This window comes from Punica granatum, chromosome 5 (genome assembly GCF_007655135.1).
Source record: "Punica granatum isolate Tunisia-2019 chromosome 5, ASM765513v2, whole genome shotgun sequence".
Classification (NCBI taxonomy): Eukaryota; Viridiplantae; Streptophyta; class Magnoliopsida; order Myrtales; family Lythraceae; genus Punica; species Punica granatum.
In genome coordinates this window covers 12311467-12331830 of record NC_045131.1, presented here as the reverse complement: position 1 = coordinate 12331830, position 20364 = coordinate 12311467, and the positions used below count along the sequence as shown (strand labels likewise).

At 34.7% G+C, this 20364-nt stretch overlaps 4 protein-coding genes across 4 annotated transcripts; all 4 read right to left on the bottom strand.

Moving 5' to 3' along the window:
• Positions 1-2211: 2211 nt before the first annotated feature.
• LOC116209603 (heavy metal-associated isoprenylated plant protein 19-like) lies at positions 2212-2824 on the bottom strand. The gene is made up of 2 exons (XM_031543293.1): positions 2757-2824; positions 2212-2585 (listed from the first exon to the last, which is right to left on the bottom strand). Exons 1-2 carry the CDS (start codon positions 2809-2811, stop codon positions 2278-2280), a joined length of 363 nt encoding a protein of 120 aa, XP_031399153.1. The 5' UTR covers positions 2812-2824; the 3' UTR covers positions 2212-2277.
• Positions 2825-7336: 4512 nt separating this feature from the next.
• LOC116208707 (peroxidase 24-like) lies at positions 7337-10196 on the bottom strand. The gene is made up of 4 exons (XM_031542254.1): positions 9863-10196; positions 8870-9061; positions 8580-8745; positions 7337-7976 (listed from the first exon to the last, which is right to left on the bottom strand). The coding sequence occupies exons 1-4, from the start codon at positions 10085-10087 to the stop codon at positions 7570-7572; spliced, it is 990 nt and encodes a 329-aa protein (XP_031398114.1). The 5' UTR covers positions 10088-10196; the 3' UTR covers positions 7337-7569.
• A 5160-nt stretch (positions 10197-15356) lies between these two features.
• Positions 15357-17265, bottom strand: LOC116208980 (peroxidase 24-like). Its single transcript, XM_031542556.1, has 4 exons — positions 17008-17265; positions 16637-16828; positions 16358-16523; positions 15357-16239 (listed from the first exon to the last, which is right to left on the bottom strand). The coding sequence occupies exons 1-4, from the start codon at positions 17263-17265 to the stop codon at positions 15776-15778; spliced, it is 1080 nt and encodes a 359-aa protein (XP_031398416.1). The 3' UTR covers positions 15357-15775.
• Positions 17266-18646: 1381 nt separating this feature from the next.
• On the bottom strand, positions 18647-20046 carry LOC116208979 (peroxidase 24-like). The gene is made up of 4 exons (XM_031542555.1): positions 19783-20046; positions 19488-19679; positions 19143-19308; positions 18647-19056 (listed from the first exon to the last, which is right to left on the bottom strand). Exons 1-4 carry the CDS (start codon positions 20044-20046, stop codon positions 18647-18649), a joined length of 1032 nt encoding a protein of 343 aa, XP_031398415.1.
• Positions 20047-20364: the final 318 nt, after the last annotated feature.

Sequence of the window (20364 nt, the reverse complement as noted above, 5' to 3'; positions counted from 1 at the left end):
AAAATGTAAAATAAAGGATAGGAAATTCGGTTTGCAATTGGCGTGTTGACACAGCTTTGACAATGGAAACACCATGATTGAGAAGATTACGTATGACCAGTAATGGAAGCTCCACTAGATAGACAAATGAATTTCGATTAAATCTCTGAATTTTGTTGCCTTGAAACCACGAAGAGAAGGCCCAAGGGTGATCCTGAAATATAATCCAAATCAGTCTCTTGAATTATGAGAAGAATCTCGAGGTTCTAGGCAATGTGCATGAAGTTATATCATGTTTGGTACGTCGGAATGAAATTGAAAAAAAATGAATTGTATAGAATGAAAATAATGAGATTGGAAGCAAAATAAAGATTTTTTTTTCGTTTTATTTATTGAACTTGATAATATGATTGAGTATAATTTAAAACTTTCACCAATATGTTATTCTGTATATATTGTTAGTTATGAGAAATAAAACATAAAAATGTATATGTTACATATATAAAGACTAGTTGAATGGCGGAATGGCCATTCCCTATAACTATTTGTGAAGGAATCATCATTCCATCAATTTGGTGAAAGAATGTTATGAAAGTGGAATGCTCTTCTCAACATATTAAAGTGACACTAAATACGGAGATGGAAAGGAAAGATAAAAGGTTCATTCTATTCCATTCCATTACATTCATGCATACCAAATGCAATGTAAGAGATTCTTGATTCATGTTTGGAACTTGGTTTTTGTATAGGGTACAAATGGCTTTAAATAATGGTCCATGACAAACTGATACTATGGTGATATGCATTAATTGTACTTTTTTGGTGAGCTGTTTACATTTGGGGTTACAAGTAATTTGTGAGGTTGCTTTATGTGAAGTATTAGACAACTCGGGGTGATTTATTTCGTCAAATTATCTGATTATATTATTTCCTTAACTTAAGTTATTTTCACAAATTTTGAGAAAGTTCTAAGGCCAAACTTTGATTCACCAGGAGCATAATATCAATAGACAATAGATGTATGAAATAAAGAGAATAAAGTTTAATAAAGAGAAGTGTAATCACGAGAGATGTGATGCAGTTGACAAACTGTGCTATCAGTAAATAAATTTTACTTACAAAGTAAGAATCAAAACTTATCAAAAAGCATCTCACTCTCTTTTTCGGAATTAAACTGATGCCCGAACGAAAATAATTTTAATAAATAGACTAAGGCACCTCATGCTTCAAAGGGGGAAAACAATGAAGTCTAACACATCGAAGTAAGTAGGAATTGTACCATTTTCATAATGTTTCTTGCTCCGGAATGGCCTCGAGGGAGAGTGAGCAGGCCCAGATTGACTGGCCCAAACTCCCCATAGTAGTTCTGTTATGTGGCCCAAAAATCAACAGCCCAAAATCCCCACAATAGTCCCCCCTATGTAGCCCGAAATCAACGATTGTTGATAGCAAAATTTGGATCCTGAAAATATATACTACTAGAGACATGCAATAATTAACGAGAAATAGATTCATAACCAAAATATGGGTTGGTTCAGGTAGAGCATCTCTTTCTCTTTAAGTAAAGTCTCGTGTTAAAGTCTTACAAATGAAAAAAATTCACAGTATGGAGGTTTTAGTTTTAGTGGGTGGATCAGACTCGGATTAATACGGAAAGGAAACTTAGATATTACTCATTCCTGGAGCATGCAAACTTAATCACTGTCCCGTACATATGTACCGGTATTTCAATCTAGTAGGGCACCGGGGTGGGGTCATCTTCGGTTTCTACGAACTAAACTAGACCCCTGGTGGTGCTATACTGACAAAGCCAGTGCTTATGTTCACAATTGAATACCAAAGCCCAAACATTGCGTAGCGGGGGGCGGCAATGTTGCTGTCACTGCTTTCCACTATTTTACTTATCAATTTAGTAGGGCACGAACTAACCCTAATGGTTCGTTAAATTCAAACGTGGTTGAACTCATGATCAAAATAGATATGCGGGAATGTTACGAGAATAACCATGGAAAAACAACTGGGATTTATAAAATGGAAATATGATCATCAGAATATAGTATAATAAATAACTTCGTTTTTACTAGAATTAGATATCGTTAAGAAAAATGTGTGTTGATAAGTTCCGAATATCTGTAATATGAAAAATGTAATAATAAAGGCTAGCAGATATAGCACTCTATAAAAACTAACCAAAATTCAATGATTCATGATTTATTGATAAATTACGTCGATCCTAATTTTGTTAACAGGGGGAAAAAAAGGCCCTAGAAGTTCAATTGAGAACCACAAGACCTGCATTTACGTCAGACAACAGGCATTAGGGTTCTCATCACTGAACATCATCAGTGTCTCATTCTCGACGCAACAATAGTCGAACTTCGACTTCGAATTGGCATCCTCTTGATGGGCGATCATGAAAATTTGTTCTAAATTCCCACCGCTCTTATCGTGCTCATCCTTCGAGGTATCACTGTCGTCCTTCTTTCCGAGCATCTCCACCCTCTTCCCCGTCCTCTTCTTCAGTTTCTTCAACACCTTTTGAGGGTCCATCGTCCCGGTGACTTCTACGATGTGTCTGTTCATGTCTGTCTTGAATGTTTCCACCCCTTCCGGAAAAGGAACGTCACACAACAAAAAGAGATAACTTTTCAAAAACCAGTTATGCAACAATGGAACAACAACGTGAATCATCGACAACTTATGAATTTCTCGTATCATCACGTCATCCGTAATTCGTGATGAGATCAGAGAGAGAGAGAGAGAGAGGGGGAGGGAACCTTCGATTTTAGCAATGATCTTTGCGACGGATCTCTCGCATGCATTGCAATGCATGGAGACTTTGAATTCCTCGACCACTACCTATAAATAAACATAAAATAAAAGTAAGACATTGGTTTTTGATATTAATTGACAGAAGAGAAAAAGTAATTATACGTAATTTAAGGTTTTTCTTTTTGGTGTTAAAAAAGAAAAACACCTTACGTTGGGATGGTCGTCTTTGTCTTCGTCGTTGGCCATTGAGACGGCATGGGAAAGGAAGTTGGCGTTGACAACTGCATGGGAATGGAAGAAATGGGAAGACGAAGGGGAAGAGGTAGAAGGGTATTTATGTAAAATAGTGTATCTTCTTCTTCGGATGGAGAAGTTATAAATAAACGAGGGGAAAACGGGAACTAACTAGAAATGAGGACGGAACCAGCCAATGACAGAAATTTTCTCTCTTTTTCCTTTTCTCCCCTTTGCATATACCGAAACATTTTTATTTTTTGGGTTTGAATGCAATTTTCCACTGCAAATCACGACCATTAATGTTTTTAAAACCAACCCGGATGATGAACCGGAAGCCACGGCGGGCCATAGGGGAACTAGTTCAACCGGTTTAACCATTGGTTTGACAATTTTTTTTAATTTTTTGAAGAAATTTAAAAAATTAGAACTGTTTAAATAAATATTCACAAAATAATAATCCTGAGTATGTTTTCATCAATTTCTGAATTTTTACTCATATTATGATTTTCCAAGATGGTATAAAAATGGTGAAAATTAAATAAAAAATACAAATAAGTATCCAAGAATCCATCTTCTAATACAAGTAAAACTCTTGTTTGGGTTGCCACATGTCATCATAAGAAAATTTCTCTTTTAAATTTTTTTATTCAAGTTCAATTAAATTATCTAATTTCAATTTATTAAATTTTCACCTTTTTCTAAAACAATTTTCCATTTTTTTGGGCACTTTTGAATTTAAAAAAAAAGTAGCAGGTAATCTGGTCGACTGTCGAGACAAACTATCCATTCGTTATTGTTTGATCAGTGTTCTTGTGACTCCTTCTCTCTTTTTTTTTAAATTCATTTTTATTAATTTTCACATTTTCAACCCATTTGTTATATTCTAAGTTTGACCAAAAAAATAGTAGGTAATGCGGTTAGCTGTTGAGATAAATGATATGGTTATTATGGTGAAATCAATTATTTATAGAACTTTTTCTCCACATTTGTTATAAAATTATAAAAATTTAGTATCATAAATACTATATATATATATATATATATATATTAGGATATATGCAAATTTAAGGGAAAAAAATTAGGTTACTAACGGGAAACCTTCTCTCACTCTTGGAATTTATTCATCAGGGACTTATATAAAAACTCCAAACATATTACCTTAATAAATAAGTGGGTATAAGAATTATAATTTATTGATATTACATATATCTAACAAATTATTTGAGACAATAGTAAGTACAATTCACAATAGCAAAATATTAAAAATGAGTAGTTAATGCAAAAGAATTATCTAGAATTTTATTATGTTATATATAAAAATATAGTGGAAATTTTATATGTATTATAAATAGATTTAGTATATTATATGCTATATATCCGTAGAAAAGAAACTAATTTTCTCAATCTTATAAACTTAGTTACACCTCTAGCTTATATAATAAATATATATATATATATATATATATATACAATTCTCTTCTGCTCATGTAGAAACTGTTTAGTCACTATTTTAAAATTTCTTATACTTATATAAATTTCTTTTTTCTCCAAGTTTCTATATTTACCAAATTAAGACAATTTTGAAATACGAGTGTTTTATCGAATGCACTAACACTTAAATTAGTAGCAAGCCAACGCATAGGTCCAAGAAGAAATTGTGCCACCAATTTAGTCATTGGATTTTCAAAAATCATAATAAAAACGTCATTTTCAGGACCAAAATGTTGCCATAAAAGGGGCCTTTTTGTTAGGATTTTTGAAAATTGAAGAACTAAATTAGTGGCAAAATTTCTTTAGGAACTTATATGTTGACTCGCTTCAAATTTGACGACCAAAGTGTTAATGGACTTATGTTTTATCTATTTTGAAATAAGACACACTATATTAATTCGTTACTATTTTAATTTTCAATTTTACTAAATCCTCATTCGATCTTATGAAAATATTATTAACTGAAAATTATGTTGGGAACCCGTAGTATCGCGCGTGGCTCCTTTCTAGTAAATAAACTAAAACGGTTGGTTTTCATAATGCATATGACATGGACACGTGTCCTTCATTTCTTTTTCATTTTAACTTTACTTTTGTTCTTTTTTAAAAAATTATCCACATATTTTAATTGTTTTTATTTCATTATACGTCCTCAAAAAAATTAAAAATTAACATGTCTTAACTATATATTGATTAAGTAAAACATATCACATGTTACAAAAGTGGAGTAGAGTATCATATTAATACTCTCACCCTCTTTTTTTTCCCAGAATGATACCACATGCAACTTTAGTCTCTATAAATTTTTGAAGGAATAGCAATAAAATAGGTACTATTGGAGTGTTAGATTTCTCCATTATGATATTTCTGGTTCTATCCGTTCCCTCAATTCTTTCATCTATCTTTTCTTTTTTACTTAAGGAAAAATTATTATTATTATTATTATTATTATTATTATTAATTTCTATATTTATATTTAAACATCAAAACTCGTAGCTAATAAATTTATAAAATCTCAACTAATCAATTTTAGAACATTAGTATACAAGATATAATAAAATGAGTTTGTTCCATTCAATTTATTATAAACTCATGTATCCATATATATTTTAACTAATAGTGTTGAACAAAATCATAAAAAAATAGCGATGAACTAAATTTTCTTCATAGATTACATTTGGTAATTTTTATGACAATATAGGTGTTTAGCAAGAATATTATAGTATAGTATTGTAATTGAAGAAGTAACGGCAAAGATATATAAATATTATACTTAATATAATCAAATATTATAGTTAATATAAACAAGTATATTTGGGGTTAGAAGAATTGTAAGATTGTAATAGCATTACTACTTGACAATGTTAAAAAAATATATAGATACATATTTTCTTTTATAATCTTCTTTCCCCCCTTTTGAACTTGAGTTCTGTATTTTTTTTTCTTCTAGCTCTCTGTCTTACTCTTTTAAAGATGTTACATAATATAAAGCATAATTAATAAATAAAAACTATTTCGATAGATTTTAACCACTTAATAATTGTAATATACATTTTATGTTTCTTAGTATACATTAATATCGGTCTATCTTAACATCAGAGAGCCATGTGACTTCGTGGATCTTCCCCTCAAATGTCTACTTTATTACAATTTTCTTTAAATTTCAATAACTTACTACAATTTTTAATTTGTTGCTTTTTTTCCTGTAATTTTGCACTTTTTATTCAAACCCATTCCTCACTTTTCTCTCTCTTTCATGTAAAAACTATTTAATGATAATTTTTTTACATTTTCATAGTTATCTTATAATATAATTTAATTGTGCTTCTCATTTATTTTTCCTTCACGTTCATGTATGTTTACAAAATTAGAATAATTTCGAAATTGGAGTGTTCATCAGTTTTAAAATAAATCAATCTATGTTAAGTTGTCAATATACTTTTCAATATTACTAACATATGTTATAATACTTTGGTCGTATAAAAATATTAATCGTTAACAAAATAAGTTTTTGGAGATCTACAGCATAGCGAGGCCCCTTCCTAGTATATTTTATGAATAAGCATCAAATTGAACAACTCATATCCTGATCCATAAATCTAATAGCCTTTCCTATATCCCTTTTATTTGAACCTTCTTAGAAAAAAATTTGAAAAGGAAAGGATTCTTCTGATAAACCGGTTCGACCGCCAGAGGCCGAATCTACTGGGCCGATGGGTTGACTAGGTTGCTGGTTCTCGCAGGATCTTTAAGCAATATGAGTCCATTGCAAAACTGACCAGACCAAGGTAACGGGTCGCAGGCGAACCAATTGACAAGGCCAAGCTGGGTTTAAAAATACTGATATACCTCGATAACCATTCAATCCGAGAATTTTGATTTCATAAGGATATTTGTATTATTATTTTTTTTTGATAACCCAAGTGAATTCCATTAAGAAACGAAATTTGTGGGGAAATTGGATAGAATGTTCTTTTTTTTTTCTTTTTTTTTTTCCCTTTTTGGTGGAGAAAATTGTGGGAGACATTAATCTGACAATTCCAGAGAATCGAGCATTAAAAATTACTCCTCCTCCCAACAAATGCGCTTCCTGAGGTTCGAATTTATGTTCTCTTCCTTACAGGAGTGGGCTCGAACTTGTTGTTTTTTTAGGATGTTCTTCAATCCTTCATAAATTTTTGATATGTTAACCATTTCTTAATTTGAAAATCAACCATTCTAATTATATATTATCTCTCAGTGATCCACGACCCCCAATTCAAAATTTTATTTTGGTTGTTTGGTATTCGATTAACTAACTTCAAGAGAGCAGGACCCGGGAGAAAGAGTAAAAAACACGGGAGGACTAAGCCGACGCTGAATAAGATTAATTTTGATCCATTTGCTGAGGATTTAATAGTCTTACTGGAAAAAGAAAAGGTATACACTTTACATAAAACAATTATAATTTTTGCCAACTAGACAATTATTAGCGGTTAACTAAAACATTACATAAGACACGTAAAGGAGAAAGCATAGGTTAAAAACTTATTGGCTTGGGATTTAGGAATAAGGTCTTATAGTTGATTAGGAAACCAGTTAATCCTTATTTCAAGAGTTTACAACCCTACATTGCTTCCTAATCATCCCGGCAGTTCCGGTGAGGACTTCGATGTTCCCCATCTTCTTCATCGACTTCCCGAACTCGGAGAAGAATGCATTTGCTGACCGCAGTCCCTGCACGATCTTCACTGCAGCCTTGTTTGCGAGAAGCACTGCATCAGACTGGAGCAGACCCTGATTCTGCACGAGGATGTCATAGTAGTGGCTGTCAAACGAGGTTGAGCTCTGAGGATCCAACTCCACGGTGGTGCTCAGGTTCGCAGGGTTAGGGCACTGAGTTCTCAGGGAAGCCGCATACGTAGCGTTCAGGGAGGGGTCGGAGTCGCCTTTCCCGGTGAAGTTGTACAACCGCCTAGAGAATGTGCCACAACGGGCTACTCCAAGTGTGTGTGCACCTATACAGTAGAAATTTAGAGAGTCTCAGATCATACAATAGTATGTAATTTAATTCAAACAATGTTTTTGGTAGCACGTGATCTCTATTATATATACACAAGGCAAGGTTGACTTGCAAAGGTTGTATTGTATGTCTATTGTGAATTTTGACTTTGAAAATCGTCAAACAAATCAAAACTTGATTTTTGACCAGCTTCTTTTTTTTCTTTTTTCTTTTTTGAGAAACAAGAAACGAGTGTCGTTGTCGTCGTGCATTAATCTTTAATTAAGATATATATATATATATATATATATATATATAAGTATGTCCAATCTATTACACTTCAAATCGGATATTGAAAATTTGAAAAATTCGAGAGATATCAACTAACCTAAAGATCGATATGATCTTATTCCAAGATATTCTATTTCTTAACTAATCATAATAATATGTCTGACACAATCACTCTATTCCATCAACGCGAGTAATGATAGAGCAACCGTTTTCATCGTCATGATCTGGAAATTGAAAAGGCTATGATGTTATCAATTATAACATTTGATACCCTAAAATATGTCTACACGTCATTTGATTTTTCGTGCAAGAGTTCAATTAATGGTACCTGAAAGAACGATGAGATCATTAACGTTAAGGCCTTTCTTGGAGAATATCTGCGCGAGTGTGCCGAAATTGGAAAAAGGAGAAGGGATGTTCCCGTTCACGTTGGACGCAAGCGACACATTCCCGTCCCTTCTGCCCGTTAGCACATCCCACATTGCCTTCTTAAACTGCATAAATTAACAGTTGAACATCATCGTATATGAGATCAATGCTGCTCTGAAAATATATATATATATATATAACTGGACTACTCTCTGCATTACTATTGTCCGAGCTAAATTACACAAATACCGGGAATGACACGGCATCACGAGCAGCCAGAGAAAGGATGTCTGCACAGGATACAACTCCGGCGCATTTTTGCTCGATTTGGGTCTTGATTTCATCTATCACATCATAGCCATCGAGTGTAAGGTTTGGGACAGCATTTTTCTCGGATTGGTTCGTTCCGACCGGATCTAGCAGTATTGATGCATCGCAGCCCTGTAATAACCATTTATGTGAGTAGAAGAGTTGTGTCTTTGTTTATGTACAGTCCAAGAAACAACCTTTTATTTTTCACCAAAAAAATAGAACTTCATTTTCAGTGTGAATCATGGTATCCGGAAGTCTAATTGGGCCTGACTAATCCAGCAAAGCTAGGTCGGTCCATTAAAGGATAAAACTCTCTCAACATGAATTTTTTACATTCACAAGGACTTGAACCAAAGAATTTACTTAAGCGGAATGAGTGCCGAGTTACTTGAACCAATCCACGTTGGTAAAAAAAAAATTTCTAAAGTAAAACGCATGCAAATGAGGAAGGGATTAATTAGTGTAGTAGCATAAGGCGTGACACATAATCAAGAGGTGTCGAGTTTGATTATTAGAATTTCTGTATTACCTCATTTGCTTTTCGGGCCCATAAACCTTCTTCGAAATCAAACAAGAAAACATAAGTGTATGAGTGGATACACGTAGATAATTAATAAGTATTTTTTTTTATAAGTAGACACGACAACAACGACGACGATGGGATGCTAGTTCATTTGTTTCTTTGTGTTTTGGGACGTGAAAATCCAAAAAAGCTAAGTAAATTATTGACTATCATATGTCAAGTTTGTTATGTGTCTCTACAATTTAAGAAATTCTTTCGTGCAATTAATTATTATTAACAGTGAGATCCATTATGTCTCATGAAGTGAATCATATAGTGTTATTTGTCCCTCGAAAAATCACAGGATTCAATTTGTCTCAAGCTCAAATTAAAGAGAGATTTTTGTACTTTTCCCTATTCTTTTTTACCTTAACAAAACAGTCGTGGAAGTGCATCCTGAGTAGCTTTGCACCGAGAGCAGGGTTTGTTCGGGCCTTGCTCCATGTGATGTCCCTCACAAGTTGCTCAGCTTGAGGGCAACTTTTCTTGTAGAAGTTCTTCCTAAGATCACCAGCATTGCTAGTCCGTAAAGCAACTCCAAGCACCAGAGCATATAGTAAGAACATCGAGAGGTGACTTTGTTTGCGGGTCATTTTCGATCAAACAGCGGAAACTGAATGGAATGTAATCCTACAATAAGCTGTAGAAGATGAGACACGAGAAGAAGAAGAAAAGAGGAAGATGGTATATCGGATATTGATGCTTGAACAATATGAAACTCGGGATAGGTTTCCTTTTATAGACAGTATGGATGTATATAGATATATTCATACATCGATATGTTTGTATATTTTATATACCTCCATCCTTGAAATGTCAAACCTTGGACAGATCTTGGCAATCCGTTCAAGCAATATTTTTTGGTTCAAGCAACATTAAAAATATTAAGTTGGTCTTTGGCCCAATTTCTTTAAAAAAAGCATTTTTTTTTTTATGTGAGGCATGGTATCCGAAATCTTAATTAAATCCCTACTAAACCAATTGAGCAGATTCAGTCCACTAAGGGGTAAAGCTCTTCCAACGTGAATTTTTCGCACTCACAAGGACTCGAACTCGAGACATTGCTTAAGCGGAACAAGCGCCGAACCACTTAAATCAACACACGCTGATAAAAAAACATTATTTAATTAGCGATGATCTCTCATCAAGGGGTGTAGCACAGTTGCACACTTTGATAATAAAGAGGTTCAGATTGATATCCATGACGGGACAAAAACATATATCTTTATTAACTACTGCAATTCATATTTCATAATATTAGATCCATTGGCCTTTCTTTTAATTAGAAAAAAAGAAAGAAGGAAAAGCAGTGATCATCTCTCGATCGATTTATTAAGTTGCCCCGTGACCTTAATTAGGCTTTTGGCAGGGTCAAATCTCTCCTCCAAATGCCACCAAATCTCTTCCCATTAGTTTAATACAGTTCGGCTTCTTAAGCTTGATTTATATTTTCGCCGAAAAAAAGACCTCAGTATTTTATTGCCCACTAGCTTGTTTGTAGCCATTGGATTGGTAAGATGTAGGAATTCAAATTATAATTGGCGAGCTATTATACTAATAATAATATGACAGAATGATATGAGTATATCGTATACGTATGTCCGAGTGTCACGGCCCGACAGTTCTATAAAAGTTAAAGAACGGTGTACATACGTATTGATCAGAACAAAAATGAGGGACGATAATTGCTCAACTCTCTTGTATAGAGGATCTTTTTTTGGGGGGAAATAGACATTTTCACTATGATGATGAGCTAACAATTATCTTTTTTCCCCTCAATAAGAGATAAGTAATCATCTAGAACAAGAGCGTTATATGTGCGTGGATACATATGTATATACTGGTGAAATCACTTATTCATTGCACGTGAAACTTGATTAAATTAAATTACATAATACTAAAATATTATAATATATACTTGTACAAGAATACGAGAATTAATGGACTTACCAAATATTTAGGAACTCAAAATCAATGACATTCTTTGTTTTACAAATGAAATATATAAATAATCACAAATAAATCAATATTAACTCTTTTTGGATGGATTTTTAACTGCGTTTAATCAGAAATTCGTCATCACTTTAACTTAAAAATAAAATAAAAAAGTCAGGAATAATTTACAATAGTTATAGGGGCTAACCCAAAAAAACAGAAATAATTTCCATTTGATATATTTATTTGAATTAATCTTTCATATAAATAAAATATCTTAAAGGAAAGTCAAAAAAATGAATTCAGATTTTCAACACAAGGTTAAAAAGTAATTAATAGAAATATTATTTCCACGAATAGTCTAGCAATAGCACCCATAAGCCGACAATCCGGAAAAACCCAACTCAGATGGATCAAGAATACCGAAAATAAAAAACATTAGGAAATTTATTTGTGTTTCTCCTTCAAATTCAGGACTTGGGTCAATTGTGGTTTTTGGCAAAAGAAAATTTAAAGGAAGTTTGATAGACCCGACTTTATATATATATATATATATATATAAATTTTTCAGTGACTTACATTCGTATATAGTATTAGAACTTACCTTTCATAGATAAAACTAAAGAAACAAACGATACACTTAGTTTCGACTCTACATAAGGCATAAGAGCAAGTATAATTTCAATTTACTTAATTCATTTGTTTTCGTTGGAAGCTTGGGATAAATTTTGTTGATAATTGAATTGGAGACAACTTATCCCTCTTGTTTCACACCTGAGGATGGAGAATAAAAATGACAGGAGCTTATGAAGGTTGCATATTGAGAGCGCGAGGACTCTCGGCCTGTGCAAAGTAGGAGGTGGTAGCAGGCACTACAATGACAGTGCATATAATGATATCGTTGCCCGTAGAGAAAAAAAACTCTGAGAGAAGAGTAAAGAAAATAAGAAAAAAGAACTTAGTAATTAATAAGGTGTATTTCCCTCTTCTTTAAAACTATGCATCTCTTTTTTTTAGTATTTTTTGTAATGCATACTTTTGTATTCAAGGAACTCGTAAAAAATTTTATCCGTACTTTCAAAAAATCATTGATGGTAGAATGTTTGTCAAGTATTCATGGAAAGTTTTTGGTCCGTAGAATGATTTATATAAATAAATCAATATAAATTTTGAAAAAATTTGCTGAAAATTTGTTTGAACTCCATTGGTATTTTTGAAAGGAAATACTCATGAAACATCCAGTAGTAACTCATCAAAAAATTTCATAGATCAATTAATTCTAAAATTTTAATATAAATTTAGAAAATCCACTGATATTTTTCTTAATACGGACTCAATACTAGTGGAATTTTCTTGAAAATTTTGTCAATATTTTCTAAATAAATTACCAATAAATGACTGTGGATACTTCGTAAGAAATTTTTCATTGATAATTTTTATATTTACTATGGTGTTATGTGTAATACTTGTGCATGATATAAATTAGAGAAACTCATGATACTAGCCACGAGAAAGAGTGAAGAGGCATGAGGTACCTGATTTTGGCTGGAATTATATTGAGATGAACCGTTAAGTTGGCTCAACTATTGAATTCAAATCCGATTAGGTAAACAACAGAATATAAGCTTATAGTAGGGCATGAAGAAGACTAAGGATACCATTGATTGAAATTATAAATATATTTTACTAGAGATTAGTAGAAGACAAAAAATAAACATACTCAATGGAAGTAGTTATCCTTTCAGCTTGATGTTTTAAATTCTAGTACATTTAATAAATACTTGTAGTTAATATCTCCCTATTCTCTTTTCTGTTGCATATAAATTTATTGTCATGTGGAAAGTAGGAAAATTGAAAAAGGTGGATCCAAAAGCTCATACCAAAATGTCATAAAGAACTTTTTTTGCTTAAAAAAAGGGGAATTTGTCATTTGAATATTCCGCAAAATCTCAAAAAAAATTCAAGATCTTCTGATGAGAAAGAATTATGTGAATTTAATATTATGGATTTATATGGTAAGAAGAGATTGGGAATTAACTTGGTAAGAGAAATTATGGTTATATTAGCCATTGAAGGTACAGTTGTTGTATTAATGAGTGATAATTTAATTATGTTAAGTAATGATTACTAAAGATTTTTTTTGTCATTTTTAGGAGAAAGAGTTTTTCATAATAATTCATTTATAATAATAATAACAATAATGATGATGATAATAATAATAATAATAAATAATAATAAAATGATGATGATGACGACGATAATAATAATGCTAATAATAATGATGATTATGATATTATGTTCTTTTAATTTCTAAGAGGTTGTGTAATTTCTTCAAAAACAATGCACGCGTAAATTCAACTGTGAAACAAGGCATCGGGGATTGAAACCCGGCAAGAAACATGATTCCCGGCTTTCTTAGTTTGAAAGTCAACATTACCCTCCCTCAATTTATCGTTGACTTTCAACCTTAATTTTTTGTGACGTCCACAGTGAACTTTTCTGGGCAAAGGGGGGAAAAAAAAAAGAATGAAAGAAAGTGAACTTGTTAATTCTAATTGTGATCTCCGAGCTTAATCCTTCGAAGGTATATAATCCACATTTCTGTTCTCGATGAAATCTTTGTTGTTTTCTTTTTCTAGTTAGAAAAGTGATCTCTAAACCTAAAATGAAATCAGAAGTGAAACGAATATATTAGACCACTGAGAGTATCAGGCTGAGCCCAATTCATTGGACCACATCCACTTTCTTTTCGCGATAGCATTCTTAATCACATTGACATTGTGTTGTTGGAAGTAATTAAAAAGTCATCGCTTTTGACGAGAATCAACCCTCGGTCCTGGTGTAATTATGGTTTAAATCGGACATTTTATAGCGGACCCGTATGATTACGTCTTACGGAGCTTGCTATGTTGGTTGCTTCAGATCACTTTTATCAAGGCAAAAAAAAAAAGTCACCGAAGTATTGAGTTGATTTAAATATATATATATATATATATATATATTTTAAAAGAAAACTAAATTAAAATATTAGATAGAAGGATATTTTTGGTACTGTGCGGAAGACCAGAGGAGAATATATATATATAATATGTATACATATGGGCTCTTTCTGCATGGTAGCTAGCTGTATACGCGTATACATCACCTATATATCGACTCTCTCTAGGTTTTACTTGCACCATGCACTGGTCAACGGTTTCTGGTCAACCTCAATAAAGATATCATTGAATACTGATTTGCTACAAGATAAGCATGCACCTATGTAACGAGCAGTCGCTCATGCATGTTGATTGGAGTAAACATATACGAGGCCATGCTTCACATCTGAATCAGGACAATTAGGACAACGGTGGAGATTTCAGATATCGACTAAGAAGAGGGCTCAGATCTAGAAAGAAGTCGAAATTAATAGGGAATTTCATCAAAATTATTGGAATTTATATAATTATTGATCATGAAATCAATTCTAGAGGAAACCCTACCCTACTAATTAGAAGCGATCGTCCCGGAAATAATTCACACAACAGGAGGAAGCTAGGGCTATCGTGATCGTATAACAATTGAGAATAACATATATAAGAAGTACTAAGAGGATGGCATATGTTTGATTAATCTACGCAGTATAGCAACTATATATAATCATGTATTCTAGCTCTTAATTTAGCTTATGATAGCTTTTTTTTTTTGGTCTTTTTTTTCGGTGTGAACTGTGGTATTTGGAAACTCAATTGAGTCATGACTAATCCAGTTGAACTGGGTCGATCCATTAAAGGGTAAAACTCTCACAGTATGAATTTTCTGTATTCACAAGGATTCGAACCTGAGATTTTGCTTAAGAGGGATAAGAATCAAACCGCTTGAACCAATCCATGTCTTTTTTTTTTGTCTTTTTAATGAGACAATTTATCGGGTGATCAGTTCTTTTATTCAACTGTTCCAGCTGTACATTCGTTGGCATATGGAAACTACACAAATTTCAAACCAGAAAATAAGAACAGAGCTCTAAATTTATACGCAGCTATAAATTTCCACTATATATGCTAGCAAAGGGCATACAATTTGTTTTTTCGGTTTTAAGGAAGGCACATGGCCTAGTATAATGAATGATATACAATTTAACTCATAGTATTTGGGTAGGATTTGAATGAATTTGGTTCGTTAGACGTGGGAAATCTTAAGAGCATTGGGCATTTCTGCACTATAGTGAACTGGCCCCCCAAAAAAAAAAATTCACCTTAACGAGTTTTTGGGATGAGTTTTGAAGTGAAATTCTAAGTTCTTTCCAAACCCTACAGGTTTGAACTCAAATTGGCAAACCCTTCCCATGACTCAATGGGTAAAATTAGTTAATCACCTATCAGAGTGGGAACGATGAAATGCTCGTTTACAGATCCCCTGCCATCCGTATTGACCACTCGGCAATTCTTCCTGACTTCTCCCTCATTTTGGGTAAGAACTCCTATATTCCCCATCTTCTTCATAGAGACACCAAATTGATCCATGAATTTGTCGAAGTCCTCAAAAGCCTTCACGTAAGAAGCCGACGTGGAGTCGGTGAGCAACACTGCATCCGACTGGAAAAGGCCTCGGTTTTGGCCTAGAGTGACATAGTAGTGGCTGTCGAAAGAGAGAGAGCTACCAGGGTCCATCTCGACTGTTGTTTCCTGATCGTTGGGAGAGTGGGTGCATTTATCCAATACTTGTCTTGCATAAGCTGGGTCCAACGAAGGGTCCGTGTCGCCAATCCCGGTGAAGTTGAAGAACCTTTTCTTGGCCACCACGCAGTGTGCCATTCCGATGGTGTGTGCACCTGAATATATGTATGTAAATATGAATGAGCTTTGAAAAGATGTGATGCCTCATTGATCGATAACGGCATGATCAAGTAGTCGAGTTAGTTGTGACCGAAAAAGAAATGCTTGAGTTACCTGATAATGCAACAAGGTCCAACACATCGAGTCCATTGTCCGAGAACTGTTTCTGGAGCGTGGTGAAGTTCGAATATCCTGATGGAATTTTGCTCGAAGCTTCAGAAGCCAATGACACTCTCCCATCTCTCCTTCCAGTAAATACATCCCACATCGGCTTTCCAAACTGCTCGATGGATCATTAAGAAACAGAGAATTGATTGCTTTACATACTTTTCGATTAAAATGATCCTTAAGAAATAAGCACGTAAATATGGTAGCCGGATTTGGACAGGTTACCTGATAAGAAACTGCATCTCGAGCTGCCAGAGCTAAGATATCGGCGCACGAGACCGTCCCGGGACATAACAATTCGAGCACCAACTTTACCTCATCAATGACATCATATCCCCCAAGAGAAAGGTTCTGGAGTTCATCTTTCTCCACAGTCTCGCCACCAATAGAATCCAACAGGACCGATGCGTCACAACCCTGTCACCCAACATTATAAGCACGAGCACCGTAACAAATCCAAAACTATAGGCATCTATACCAAATTGCATAATCGGTGATCTTTCAAAAATAACCTGACAATGTATCGGGAAGTACGTGGACATGTATCATATTGCAGTGAGAAATTGAGGGACCCCGATGATGAGTTTGTAACATACCCTGACGAAACAGTCGTGGTATTGAAGCCTCAGGAGCTTAGCTGCTAAGGTTGGGTCGGCTGCAACTCTGATCCATATCATGTGTCTCACGATTGCCTCTACAAGCGGGCAGCTCTCGCTGTAGAAGTGCTCATGCAGCTTGTCGCCTTTGTTGCCGTTGTCATATTCCTTGCCATTGTCTAGGGTTCTTGCTGGGACCGCTGCGATCGGAAGAAAAAGAACGGTGAACAAGACAGCAAGAAAGTTGCTCTGAGTCATTATATTGTTATTATGTATTATTGTTCTCGAGTACAATCCTAAGAATTGGGTGATAGAGAAAAGATTGGTCTGTGGTTTTATATAGGGCACAACGCCCAGAGAAGGCCTTTGATATGGGAAAACTGACCCAGCAAATTCGACAAGCAATGGAACTAATTAACTGTTTAACATCTTTTTCAAGATTTAACCGTGACTTCCTGTCTTTTATATTTTTTGGGTTGGCCATGTTTCGCTGTCTTTGTGCAAACAGAACTCCACAGAATTTTGGAACAGAAAACATAAAATCCCATCTGGAGAAAAAACAGAATATTAATGGAATATTTGTGCAAATCAATAACGATCATGTCCCTGATCTTAGAAACGTGCTAAAAGCTAGTCCATAGATTGAGCGGTGCTGGATTTTCATTTTTATTTTTTGTAATTCGCATGAATATAATGTTTTTCAATTATATATTATTGCTTGCAACCACAGGGAGACCGAGTGGGGTTGGGGTGGCAATCGCCTCCCCAAAAAAATTTTAACATTATATGAAAAATCATAAATTTTTCTTTCATTTTTAGTGATGTTACTTATATTCGTCTCCCAATTCGGCAAAGGTACTTGTTCTTTTGCCCCGCTAAGGACTCGGCCCCCACCCCCCACCCCGCGCTTAAATCGTAGGTCCGTCCCTGCTTGCAACAAAAGAGTTACTGGTTCTAACCTTATAATTTTTTGCACCACATTTCACAATTACACAACATATAAGACACTCGATCATGTACGAAGGATTTATCGCGTTTCAGTTCTGTTTTCACAGGGAAAAATGCTTCGGTTTGCCTAAAAACATGAACAAAAGCAAAATCTAGAAGTGAAAATTATATTGAGATATATAATAGGAGTACGATACAATACGATTGGTCTTTTCCCTTAAATGTTGAGATGATTAGATTCCATTTGGGCGGGTTTGGTGATGTTGCCCCACACATGGACTGCGGCATTTATAATCGAATTTTGCGGCATACTAGTTTGACACACGTGCGCTGCACAGTTTTTCTTTTTTCTTTTTTTCATATGTATCTATATCCATACTATTTAAAGGCATAAGCCTCATTTAGTTTCACTTTCATCTTCCCGAAATGCCGACACTACACATATTACAATTTATAAGAGAGTGACATTTTTATTATATGCATTCGCCTTATTATACAATTGTGTTATTAATTAATTATTTCAATACACAATTACAATCAAAATAAGAGAGAAAATTAATCTCTTAGTCAGGGTCAAATCGATGCCCCAGTGAGATTAGTCTCACACCCATGATTTTACTGAACACAAAGAAAGAAACCAAATTAGCCAAAACAAGAAGAGACATATCAGCATGTGGGTTATAAAACCATATTAGTTGACAACTCGGCAATTCTTCCTGATCTCTCCCTGGTTTTGGGTCAAAACTCCTATGTTTCCCATCTTCTTCATAGACTCCCCGAACTGAGCCATAAAATCTTCGAAATTCTGAAAAGCTTTCACGTAAGAAGCCGATGTCGGGTTGGTGAGCAAGGTCGCATCCGATTGAAGAAGGCCCTGATGCTTGCTTAGGGCGACGAAATAGTGACTGTCAAAAGAGAGAGAGCTCTTCGGATCAAACTCGACTACCGTGGTTGTCGGATTGTGGGGAGGGTTGGCACATTTCTCCTTCAGTTCTTTCACGTATCCTGGGTCGAGCGAAGGGTCGGTGTCGCCCTTCCCAGTGAAATTGAAGAGCCTTCTGGAGATCACAACGCAGCGTGCCACCCCAATGGTATGGGCACCTGATTACCAATTCCACCTCACTCACGTGTTAATCGCGTACGATATTTTATCATCGTTAATGAAACAAAATACCGGAGTTACTTACCAGATAAAGCGACAAGGTCCGGGACATCGAGGCCGTTGTCAGAGAACTGTTTTTGGAGTGTGGTGAAGTTTGATGCTCCCCCTGGAATTTTGCTCAAAACTTCAGAAGCAGATGACACTCTCCCATCTCTCCTCCCAGTGAACACTTTCCATAGGGTCTTTCCAAACTGCTCATCAATCGATCACGTATTTTTCAAAGACTGAATAAAAGTGATTGAACTGTACAATGATTGCATTGCACCCTAAAATTTTCCGATTACTATACACATACCTCTCAATTGATTATTAAACTGATCCTTAAACAAGGAAATATAGCTTGAACACTTGATTTGGATCGATTGATTACCTGGTAAGACACCGCATCCCGAGCTGCAAGCGCTAAATTATCGGCGCATGAGACTGTCTCGGGACATTTCTCCTCGAGCTCCGACTTTATCTCATCAATGACATTATATCCCGAGAGAGAGTGGTTTGGGATGGCATTTTTCTCCACAGCCTCGCCATTAACAGAATCCAATAAGATGGATGCATCACAACCCTGTTACAACATTATATAAGTATGGGAGCACTATTATAGCAAAACAGGTGCACATGAATCATGTTGTAATAGGAGTTGAGGACCGAATGCCTCTGTAACGTACCCTGACAAAACAGTCGTGGAACTGGAGCCTCAGGATCTTAGCAGCCAAGGTACGGTCGGCTTTAACTCTGCTCCATGTAATGTTCCTCACTATGGCATCTGCGAGTGGGCAGCTCTTCTGGTAGAACTTCAGTTTCAGTTTGCCAGCTCCATTGTTTTTGTTGACATGATGTACGTGCTTGCCCTGCCGGGTTCTCGCTGGGACTGTTGAGATCGGAAGCAAAAGAACAGTAATAAAGACAACAAGGAAGCTGCTCCGATTCATTATTGTTATTACTGTCGTTAGTGTTATTCTCGAAAATATTCAAAGAATTTCTTCAAAATGAAGAAATATTTGTGTAATAGAGAGAAAAGATGGATTTGCAGTTATATTGCACAAGCCCCTGAAGGGCCTTTTATATGCGAGTACTGACCGGCAAAATCAATTGAAATCATGGAATATTAGCTTATATTAACTTTTTAATCCAAGGAAATTTATTGAATTAATGATTTTCGAATCTTGATTTGACCTTTAATTATTTTAAAAGGGAAAATTTCTCTAATTAGTGTTTCATGCATGCACGTAATTTTGGATACATGGGCT

What these genes read in the sequence shown, in the direction of transcription:
- LOC116209603 (XM_031543293.1), bottom strand. Translation starts at nt 2,811, where the DNA reads ATGCATTGCAATGCATGCGAGAGATCCGTCGCAAAGATCATTGCTAAA. An exon ending in GATCATTGCTAAAATCGAAG is followed by an intron (nt 2,586 to 2,756) that starts GTTCCCTCCCCC and finishes CTTTTCCGGAAG; the next exon opens with GGGTGGAAACATTCAAGACA.
- LOC116208707 (XM_031542254.1), bottom strand. Translation starts at nt 10,087, where the DNA reads ATGACCCGCAAACAAAGTCACCTCTCGATGTTCTTACTATATGCTCTG. An exon ending in TCCACGACTGTTTTGTTAAG is followed by an intron (nt 9,062 to 9,862) that starts GTAAAAAAGAAT and finishes TGGTTATTACAG; the next exon opens with GGCTGCGATGCATCAATACT. An exon ending in TGATCTCATCGTTCTTTCAG is followed by an intron (nt 7,977 to 8,579) that starts GTACCATTAATT and finishes TCTACTGTATAG; the next exon opens with GTGCACACACACTTGGAGTA.
- LOC116208980 (XM_031542556.1), bottom strand. Translation starts at nt 17,265, where the DNA reads ATGACTCAGAGCAACTTTCTTGCTGTCTTGTTCACCGTTCTTTTTCTT. An exon ending in GAGATGCAGTTTCTTATCAG is followed by an intron (nt 16,524 to 16,636) that starts GTAACCTGTCCA and finishes TCCATCGAGCAG; the next exon opens with TTTGGAAAGCCGATGTGGGA. An exon ending in GGACCTTGTTGCATTATCAG is followed by an intron (nt 16,240 to 16,357) that starts GTAACTCAAGCA and finishes ACATATATTCAG; the next exon opens with GTGCACACACCATCGGAATG.
- LOC116208979 (XM_031542555.1), bottom strand. Translation starts at nt 20,046, where the DNA reads ATGAATCGGAGCAGCTTCCTTGTTGTCTTTATTACTGTTCTTTTGCTT. An exon ending in TCCACGACTGTTTTGTCAGG is followed by an intron (nt 19,680 to 19,782) that starts GTACGTTACAGA and finishes ATGTTGTAACAG; the next exon opens with GGTTGTGATGCATCCATCTT. An exon ending in GGGATGCGGTGTCTTACCAG is followed by an intron (nt 19,309 to 19,487) that starts GTAATCAATCGA and finishes ATTGATGAGCAG; the next exon opens with TTTGGAAAGACCCTATGGAA.